The sequence below is a fragment of the Mustela lutreola genome, chromosome 5 (genome assembly GCF_030435805.1).
Source record: "Mustela lutreola isolate mMusLut2 chromosome 5, mMusLut2.pri, whole genome shotgun sequence".
Taxonomy (NCBI): domain Eukaryota; kingdom Metazoa; phylum Chordata; class Mammalia; order Carnivora; family Mustelidae; genus Mustela; species Mustela lutreola.
In genome coordinates, this window is record NC_081294.1 from 91,102,180 (window position 1) to 91,112,962 (window position 10,783).

The 10,783-nt window shown below is 38.4% G+C and overlaps 1 protein-coding gene across 1 annotated transcript in view; it reads left to right on the forward strand.

The window, feature by feature from the left end:
- Window positions 1-6,190, forward strand: part of ZSWIM6 (zinc finger SWIM-type containing 6) — a 194,529-nt gene extending 188,339 nt beyond the window's left edge. Inside the window, exons 13-14 of the mRNA XM_059175070.1 lie at window positions 1,686-1,767; window positions 3,397-6,190. Of these exons, the coding sequence (XP_059031053.1) occupies window positions 1,686-1,767; window positions 3,397-4,259 (945 nt within the window). The 3' untranslated portion in view covers window positions 4,260-6,190. The remainder of the gene's footprint in view (window positions 1-1,685; window positions 1,768-3,396) is intronic.
- The last annotated feature ends 4,593 nt before the right edge of the window (window positions 6,191-10,783 follow it).

Here is a 10,783-nt window from a genome sequence, read left to right on the forward strand (position 1 = left end):
TCATACAGATAGATGTTTGCTTCCTTATAGTTTCTTAAAAAAAAAATTACTGTATAAACCCAGGAACTGAAAAGTTTATATGTTGACTTTTCTAAGGAATTCTCTTTTAACATTTGCTTTTTAAAAAAATCAGGGCGCCTGGGTGGCTCAGTGGTTAGGCCGCTGCCTTCGGCTCAGGTCATGATCTCAGGGTCCTGGGATCGAGTCCCGCATCGGGCTCTCTGCTCAGCAGGGAGCCTGCTTCCTCCTCTCTCTCTCTCTGCCTGCCTCTCTGCCTACTTGTGATTTCTCTCTGTCAAATAAATAAATAAATAAATCTTAAAAAAAAAAAAAAAATCATCATTAAAAGTGGTGAAAGAAATTGTTATCTAATTACCTTAAGTATGGGGAATAGAATGCCCTGATAAGATGTTTTTAAGTTATGGATTCTCCTTATGATGATTAATAGAGTTTGAGAATTAGATTATATAGGGAAAGCACACTTCTCTTACACAGTACTGTACAAGCAGAGAGTATAGGGGATTGCATTTAAGCTATACAATGACACTTTAGAAGTTTCTTTTTAAAAATAAATTGGTGCTAGTTGGCTTATATTTGTTATTATTACCTCTTAGAGGTAGGATACAGAAAGAACCATTAATGAACTTTTTGGTTATTTGGAATTCTGGCAGGCTTTTTTTTAATAAATGGCAGATTACTGAGAACTTAATCCCTGCCTTATTTTCTCTAGGACCCAAGAAGGAATCCTACAACACCCTTCTGAGGCTTTAGGCATGTTATGTCCCAGATGTTCTGAGTGGGGGAAGCAGGAAGAGACAGATAATTTTATTTGGAGATCTTATTAGAAAGTGAAAAAATCAATTGATGCCAAAAATGATTTCTTTCCAAACACCTGAGTTATCTTCATGATCACTGGGAAAAAGAGCAACCAGAGATTGAAGGTTATTGGTTAATGGTAATTGGTTATTCTAAAATACCTCTTTGCCAACTGAAGGGTTCCTAGTCAGAATTAAGTTCTTGAGGGACGCCTGGGTGGCTCAGTTGGTTAAGCCGCTGCCTGCGGCTCAGGTCCTGATCCTAGTCCTGGGATCGAGTCCCACATCGGGCTCCTTGCTCAGCAGGGAGCCTGCTTCTCCCTCTGCCTCTGCTGCCATTCCGTCTGCCTGTGCTGGCTCTCTCCCTCTCTCTCTGACAAATAAATAAAATCTTTAAAAAAAATAAAAAATAAAAAATAAAAAAATAATAAAAAAAAAAATAAAATGCTACCTGCTTTTAAAAAAAAAAAAAAAAAAAAAAAAAAAGAATTAAGTTCTTGAGAAGCCTCAGAATTCTAGAACCGTGGAATTTGTCAAAGCTTAGGAGGAGAGGGCCTGAACTGTGCTTAATACTGCAGTCTGGCCCTCTCATTTTGCAGATGACAAAAGTGATTAATTGAGCAACTTGCCCAGGATGCTGCATCTGGTCACTCAGCCCCCCTGAAGTAGAATGCAGGCCTTCTGTCTCCTAGGCTGGGGAGGAATGAACAAATTCAAATTGATATGCAGAACTTTGCTCTAAATATGGCTCTTCATCCTTCTGGTAGTAGGGAATATTCCTCGTAATTTATGCCTTGGGATGAATTGTTTCCTTTTACATTGACGTCAGTTAATTTTCTGAAACATTGTATTGTTACCTTGTTTTTACAGGTTATGCGAATGACGCTGTCAACCTTAAATTGGCGACGACGGGAGATGGTGAGGTGGCTGGTAACGTGTGCTACTGAAGTGGGTAGGTAAACTCTGGAGGAGGAGCTTTCCCAGGTGCCTCATGGTTGGATTTAGCTCGTCATTTACAAACATAAGAATGTGTTTCTTTTTTACCTTGAATTCTCCAGGGCTTCTTGCTCCTTCTAGCCCTTGCATCCAGTCTTTAGTTATGCATACCTGCATTGTTCTTCTTCCAAACTATCACATTTGTGGGGTATCAGACTTGTTTAAAATTGACTGAGTCACTGAGTAAATACTTTTTTCTTGCTGTTCTGTCACTTTTAAGGTGCTTTTGGTAACTTTTTGTGAAAATCAGGTTTATAATTTTATATTAAAGAGTTCTAGAGTGAATCCTTAGTAGGTTGGAAACCAGCTTTGAAACTAACTTGATACTGTGGGTTAGTGGGTCAGGCCATTTTAGTGAAAATAATATGAAGCTCTCTATTTGTGCTGAGATTTTTCTTTATTGTCCGGGGGCATATGTCATCGTATCCAGCAGATAAATGATTACCGGGTGTGGTTTAGGTGAGCTTTCAGGTATGTGAAAGCTATTCATAGGAAGATCCTCCCAGTTGCCCGTAATCTGCATTTGGTGAGACTGTCAACCAACTGTTTCCTCTCTCTAGCAGTAAATTGGTACCAAAGAAAACTACATTTCCAGTAGGAGTGCCAACAACAACAACAACAACAACAAAATGGTGGTTGCCTTGAATAAATGTTGGTTAAATTGTCTGTCTCCCTTCATGTTTGCATCAAAAAAGGGTACACACTTCGTACTGAGAGGATGCTACCTCTTCAGTTTTTAGATACTGTAAAATCATTCTTGCTTTTTTTCTTTTATTACTCTTAATAATGGTTTGTTACTTTGGGCAAAGGGAAATTGGTCTTAATATAAAAATTCTATTGTTAAGTTGTTGAAGTGATGCTTCAGTGAAGCAGTACAAAGATAATACCAGTCGAAGAACTGCTCTACAGCTTCTCTTATCCTGTACCAAGGTATATACCTAACTTCTCTGTGAGATTTTCGTACCTACTCTTTAAATCACTCACAATTAGGCATTTCCTACGGCTCAGGCATATTGGATCTCTGCACTTAGAATGGTTATTTTATAAAGATCTTGTCAGTTATTTCTAATATCTGAGTCATCTGTAGATCTGCTTCTGTTGACTCTTTTCTCTTGATGACGGGTCACATTTTTCTGCTTCTTTGTGTGTCTTAATCATTTTGTATTGTGTATACTTTAAAGTTACAAACACACATACCACATAAAAAGTCTGTATTTTGGTGAGAGTCGTAGTTACTTCTGACTCAGATTCTGTAGCAGGTAACTGACAGAGGGGCCCAGTGAACTAGAACTAATTAGCAGAAAGCCATTTTCTGAAATGGCAAAGCGGCGCAGTCCAAATACCAACTACTGAGGAAGTTTATTATAGGAAGTTCATGTTCCTTTCAGGCATTTCACTGAATAACAGTCTATAATAACCTTATTCTAAAAGGTTGCTCCCAGGCACATTACCTTACAAGATTTCTCTGGCCTAGCTCACGTCCTGTGCTGGTTAACTATGTAAGCATTGATTATTAGGTGGAAATAAGGCAAGACCTCTGGGCAGCCTCCTCGTCAGTAATAGGGCTTCTCTGTGTTCCTTGAAGGTGTTTATGCCCTGGACAGCATCATGCAGAGCTGGTTTACCCTCTTTACTCCCACTGAGGCCACAAGTATAGTTGCGACCACCGTGATGTCCAACAGCACCATCGTCCGCCTCCACCTGGACTGCCACCAGCAGGAGAAGCTGGCCAGCAGTGCCCGGACACTTGCATTGCAGTGTGCCATGAAGGACCCTCAGAACTGTGCCCTCTCCGCACTCACCTTGTGTGAAAAGGATCACATAGCTTTTGAGACAGCGTACCAAATTGTTCTTGACGCTGCTACGACTGGCATGAGCTACACCCAGCTCTTTACGATAGCACGGTACATGGAGCACCGCGGGTACCCTATGAGGGCCTACAAGCTGGCCACCCTGGCCATGACCCATCTCAACCTGAGCTACAATCAGGACACACACCCTGCCATTAATGACGTTTTGTGGGCCTGTGCGCTCAGCCACTCCCTTGGTAAAAATGAGCTTGCAGCTATAATACCTCTAGTGGTCAAGAGTGTAAAGTGTGCAACGGTACTGTCAGACATTTTGCGCAGATGCACTCTGACCACTCCTGGCATGGTGGGACTTCACGGAAGGAGGAACTCTGGTAAGCTCATGTCACTGGACAAGGCCCCTTTGAGGCAACTCTTGGATGCCACAATTGGGGCCTACATCAACACGACGCACTCACGACTCACACATATCAGTCCTCGGCACTATAGTGAGTTTATCGAGTTCCTCAGCAAGGCCCGAGAGACCTTCCTAATGGCGCATGATGGACACATTCAGTTTACACAGTTTATTGACAACCTGAAGCAAATCTACAAAGGCAAAAAGAAACTGATGATGTTGGTTCGGGAGCGGTTTGGTTGATAGAACTTGTATGAATGGGGGTGGGGGGTGGGAATGGGAGGGATGGTTTGTTTTTACTTGAGCCTGCCTTTGTACCCTTTTTAACTTAAAGAACAGAGCCACACCGGTATTATATGTGTATAGTTCTATTGCGTTTGCAGACTAAATTGTCATGTTGTGAAAGTTTGTGTGTTTTTAATTTTTTTTTCCTTTTTCTTACTTTTTTTCCTTTCCTTTTTAAAATTTTATTTTATTATTATTATTATTTTATTTTATTTTATTATTTTTTTTTTTTTTTTTTTTGGTTTTGTATGAGAGAGAGGTTAAAAAGGTTTGGTTTACACTGAGTATATGTTGTCAAGTGGCGAAAGTCCACATAGCTCTCCTGTTTTCTGTATACGTTCACAGCCTCAAAAAAAAAAAATAATTGAAATGGCTTTAAAAACCAAACAAAACACCTCCATCCTGTGATAAGTACCTCGAATGGATTCAGCTTTACTCCTTTGTAACTCATCTTTACATTTTCAGCATATTTAAACAAACCAACAAAATGAAATACTAATAGTTAAAAGGCTGACCCACGTGGCTTTGCAGTGCTGTTCGTCCAGAAGCATGGCACACGATGCTTGTGCATGTGGAAACTTAGCGACTGTCAACATACATTCTCAGGGATTTATCAAAAAAAAAATTAAAAAAAAGAATGAGAGCATTTATTGTACTGTATATATATTATAGTATATGTCTGAATATTGAAAATATAACATTAACTAATTTATAAAAAAATATTCTATGTAATGCAAAATACTTGAAGCTGCAGTAGCTTGGTTTTAAACAAAAACAAAAAAAATGAGAGAAAAACCTATCAGAAGGACTAAAAGTGCGCCTTGCTTCAGGGTTGGCTCAGGCGGTGAACTTCATGCTGGGCATCTCTGCGGAGCCGCCTTCTGGATTGCATGGTTGGACTGAGCTCTATTGGGAGAGATTATATATGTATATATATTTATACAGCCTATGTATACATATATATATATATATATGTATACACACAGACACCAGACACACACCACCACCAACAACCACTATACCACACATGCTTGTAACAGGCACTAGAATAAAGAGGGACAACAAAATACACAGCCAGAGCAGCAAGCCTTAGCATTAAGAATATACAATATGCCGGAATTGGGGTTTGTGCCTCCTAGCCTAGGAAACTTAAAAGAACTATCCTTTTGACACAAAACGGAAAATGTTTTCCAAAACAATTGACATATGATCCATTACGCCTTTGCAGTGAGCTAATAATAAGCTAACCTTTGTGCACAAATAACATTATATATATTATATATCTATTCTGCATAGGTATTTTGACTTTGTGCAGGACAGAAAGTTGTGTAGGTATGACTGTTCTACTTTTCAGTTTTCTTTCTTTCTTTCTTTCTTTTTTTAAATATATTTTATTTTCTCTAGAATTACTCAAAATAAAAGCAGCCTTCTATCTTGCCTTGTCTTAATGCTTTAAAATAACCAAACTGGAGATCTAACTACCAAACTGTTCATTATATTATTAAATACCAACTTTGGTTACAGTATAGTGTCTTTACTTTAGCTGATGGTTCTGTAACCTTGTGCTTTTTAAAGCAATTTTTATGTTTTGGTGCAAAAGTTGTCCAGTGTCTCCTGTTCCCTTCATTAGAGAACATGCTAGAGGTATGTTTGTAGGTATTTTTGTTTAGAAGAACTATTTCATGCGCTCCATTTTATTTATTATAATAGGTAAAAAGAAAAAAAAAAGGTTGTACTTCATCACCCATGTAAACATGCTCATGAAGTTGAAAGTAATTAAGATTTGATACACTGATATCAATTTATTTATGTAACTAAATCACTGTTTTATAAACTTGTTAATGATCAACAATTTTTGTTTTGATTAAAATTAGTTTTTTGAAAGTTGATTCTGCCTCCTTTATGGTATATCTCATGTTACACTTGAATTTGGTGATTATAGACCTGATGTTACCACATCTCCAAGTGTTTAATACTATATTCATTCATCTGGCAAATATTTATGTACAATTTTCTAGGCCCTGGAGATCTAAATGGTGAACAAAACTAGGCACTGGAGCTTACTGTCTACTTAGTGGAGAAGACTGACATGAATCAGATAATCACAAAGATAAGATATAAGACAGAATAGCTAATTTTTCCTCAGTCTGTATATTTGGTCCTTCCTCCCTAATTAATAAATTATAATTTAAGATGCTCAGTACTTGATATATTTAATAAATGCTGAGTTTGTGAGAGGTTTTTCTGTGTGTGTGGTTTAAAAGGAAATTACATTATAGGGTGTAAATGCAACATACACATTACAAACATTTGTCCCACCCATCTCCATCAAAGATCTATTTAGTAAAATGGTGCAGATAGTGTGTGTGTGTGTGTGTGTGTGTGTGTGTGTGTGTTAAAAACCACATCACAAACATACTGTGTTAATCATTTTTTTAAAAAGTGTACGTTTTGGAGTGTTAAGTGTATTTACGTTGTTGTGCAATATGTGTAGAACCTCTTCATCTTATAAAACTAAATTTTATACCCATTAGACAGCTGCCCTTTTACTCTTTTCTCCCTTGATGCTTTTTTTTTTTTTTAAGATTTTATTTATTTATTTAACAGACAGAGATCACAAATAGTCAGGGGGGGGAGGGAAGCAGGCTCCCTGTTGGGCTGAGAGCCCCATGGGAGCTCACTCCCAGGACTCAGATCATGACCTGAGCCGAAGGCAGAGGCTTAACCCACTGAGCCACCCAGGTGCCCCTCCCCCAGACCCTTTTAACCACCATTCTTTGTTTCTGTGAATTTGATTACTTTAGAAAGCTCGTATAAGTGCAATTATACAGTAGTCTTTATGTTTGGCTAATTTCACTTTGTGTAGTGTCCCCGAGATCTAGTCATGTTGTAGCATGTTACAGGTTTTTTTCCTTTTTTAAAAAATAGTTACTGGGAGATAACCATGAGAGACTATGAAAAACAATCTGAGGGTTTTGAAGGGGCAGGGGGTGAGAGGTTGGGGGAGCCATGTGGTGGGTATTATGGAGGGCACGCATTGCATGGAGCACTGGGTGTGGTGCAAAAACAATTCTGTTATGCTAAAAAGAAATAAAAACATAGTTACTGAATTTTAGTTGACAAAGAGTTTTATATTAGTTTCAGGTATACGACATAGTGATTCAGCAATTCTCTATGGACTGAGTGTTCAGTGATCAATGTGGTTACCATCTGTCAGCATGCAGTGTCAGATACAGCATGACTGTATCCCTTGTCTTGGACTTTATCTCTGTTGCTTACTTATTTTATAACTGGAAGTTAGTATCTTAATTCCCTTCACCTATTTTGCTGCCCCTCCAACCAGCCATTTAGTTTCTGTATTTATAGGTTTGTTTGTTTTGATTTTTAAATTCCACATATAAGTGAAATCATGTATTTGTCCTTCTGTTGGGCTTATTTCGCTTGGCCTAATATCCTCTAAATCCATCCATGTTGCCACAAATGGCAAGATCTCTTTCTTTATGGCCAAGTAATATTCCTTTGCATGTATATACCACATCTTCTTCATCCTTTCATCCATTGATGGACACTTGGGTTGCTTCCATATCTTGGCTGTTGTGAGTGATACTGCAATAAACATAGAGACGTGTTTCTTTTTGAATCAGTATTTTCATTTTTCTTTGGGTAAATACCCAATAGTGGAATTACGGGATTATGTGGCATTTGGGGTTTGGTTTTGGGTTTTGTTTTTTAAAGTAGACTTCCTGCCCAGCGTAAAGCCCAACTCAAGACTTGAACTCACCACACTGAGATCAGGACGTGAGCTGAGATCGAGTCAAGACACTTAACCAACTGAGCCACCCAGGCACCCTGCATTTGTATTTTTAATTTGTTGAGGAACTTCCATACTGTTTTTCACAATGGTTGCACCAGTTTCCTTTCCCATCAGCAGGGCATGTGGGTTCCTTCTTCCCCATATCCTCACCAGCATTTGTTATTTCTTGTCTCTTTGATACTAGCTGTTCTGACCAGTGTGAGGTGGTAGCTCATTGTGGTTTGCATTTGCATTTCCCTCGTGATTTACTGATATTTAGCATCTTCTCATGTGTCTGTTGGCAATTCATATGTCTTCTGTGGAAAACTGTTTTAAGTCCTCTGCCCATTTTTTAAGCAGAGCGGTTTTTGTTTCTGGTGTTGAGTTGTATAAGTTTGTATATTATATATTTTGGATAGATAATCCCTTATCAGATGCATTTGCAGATACCCTCTCTCATTCAGTAGGCTGCCTTTTTGTTCTGTTGATGGTTCCCTTTGTTGTACAAAAGCTTTTACTTTGGTGTAGTGTTTCTAGTTTATTTTTGCTTTTGTTTACCTTGCCTGAGGAGACATAGCCATAAATATTTTGCTGTGGCCGATATCTGAGAGATTACTGCCTGTGTTTTCTTTTAGGAGTTCTATGGGTTCAGGTCTCACATTTAGGTATTTGAGTTTATTTTTGTATATGGTGTAAGAAAGTGGCCCAGTTTCACTCCTTAGCATGTAGCTGTCCAGTTTTCCTCAACACCTTTTATTGAGAAGCCTCTCTGCTTGGGGGATGGGAGAAGAAAGAAAAAGCTGTCTTTCCCCACTGTATATTCTTGCCTCTTTTATCATAGATTAATTGACCATAGATGTGTGGGTTAGGGTTTCTTTCTTTCTTTCTTTCTTTCTTTCTTTTTTTTTTAAAGCTGTGTCGTATTCCATTATAGGTGTAGATTACATTTTGTTTATTCATCCATCAATGTACATTTGGGTAAGTTCCATCTCCTGGCTGTCTGATACAGTGCTGCTGTAACATGGATGCATAAAAACTCTAGATACTCTGCTTTTCATTCTTGTGGCCATATACCCAGAATATTGGCAAATATGTTTTTTAAAACACAGTTTTCAAAATACTTAATCCCTTGAAATGTTTTCAAAGTTTCTCTTTGATAATCCAGTCTTAACAGTGCATTCCAAATGTTGAAGACTTAAGTCAATAGGTGCAAGTTAAAATAAATGAGTTTGTGGTTACATTTGAAAATCCCATTAATGCCAAGTAGAAATAAAAATTAAAACTATAAAATGGTATGAGGGTTTGGCTCTGTTTTGCAAGTTTTTTCTTGGTTTTTTGAAAGTTGATGCTGCCTAAGGGTAAATATAAATTCATGTGGGTCCATTAAAACAGCCATTTCATAATGAAGTGGACTGCCAAAAAGTCAGGAGGAGTGGCATCAGAGGAACAAAGGTGTCTTGTTGGAATAGTATAGAGTTTGAGTTCTAACCTGATGGAAAGTTATTTTGACCACCTTTGTAGAGAGATCTTAAGATGATTCTGGGTCTTCAGAAAAATGATGGAGCCCAAGGATGCCAGAAGAATGAACTCATATTACTTTCTCAGTCTCATTTTAGCCAACATTCTTGAACCACCGTGACTTCCACTCCTTGGTTAGGACTGTGGTCAAGTAGACAAACAGATTTCATAGGTATGCATTTTCTTACCTTCCCATGGACCAGTGCTTGGAAAAGTCCAGAGATTGTTGAAATTTGATTAGCAGAAGGTGAGATGGAAGAAGGGCTAGATAACTCAGAGGTGAGAGAACTTGTTCCTAATTAGGGCTTGGACTATAGAGTTCTGCAGTTCACTGCTCTTGATTTGTGATTTCATTTGAGAATAGAAGCTATAGTTTTCAGGGGATGGGTGAATGTTTCATGACTTCCAATTATTGTCATTTGAATAAAATTACTAAGTCACTGTAGTCACAATATTATATAATATAGTAGCAAAGGAAATCTGAGCTTTTAACAAGTTGCTGGAAAAAAATTGTTAAGTGGCATCTGTTTCAGGAATTAATTGTCACTGAGAAGAATGGAAGATGTAGGACGAAAAACAGTATCATTACATAATCAGATATATTTTAGAGAAAGAAACATGACTGAAGTAAAATTTAAGTTTAACAGTTTTATAGCGGTATGAGCTGATTCGACCTAGGTTGGGTAAAAGAGATTGAAATGTGGGATGTATTGGAATGGTTCCTTTAGCAAACAGCTTTTGTGTGCCTACCACATGATAGCCGTGGTTCTAGGCTCTAAGAAGACAGGTAGTGAACCAAAATTGCCTTTTCTTGTGGCACATATATTCTAAGTGGGAGAAAGCCATAAAGAATGTATTAGCTGATGACGTGTTATAAGGAAAAGTAGGGGAAGGGGTGCTCTTTGGGGTAGAATAGTCAGAGAGGTCTCCTCTCCTGGTGAAATAGAAACAGATTCCTGAGGGAAGTTGGGGAGGAAGCTGACCCTGCTAATGTCTGGCAGGTGCATGTTTCAAGTGCAAGGAACAGCAAGAGCACAGAACCCAAGGTAAAGTGTGAGCATGTGCTTGCCTTATCTGAGGTCAGCAAAGGAGAAGGACCATGGCTGGGGGAGGGGAGAGCAAGAAGGACCATAGGGTGTGGGGACAGCAAGAGGCAAAGAAAGGGAAGAGG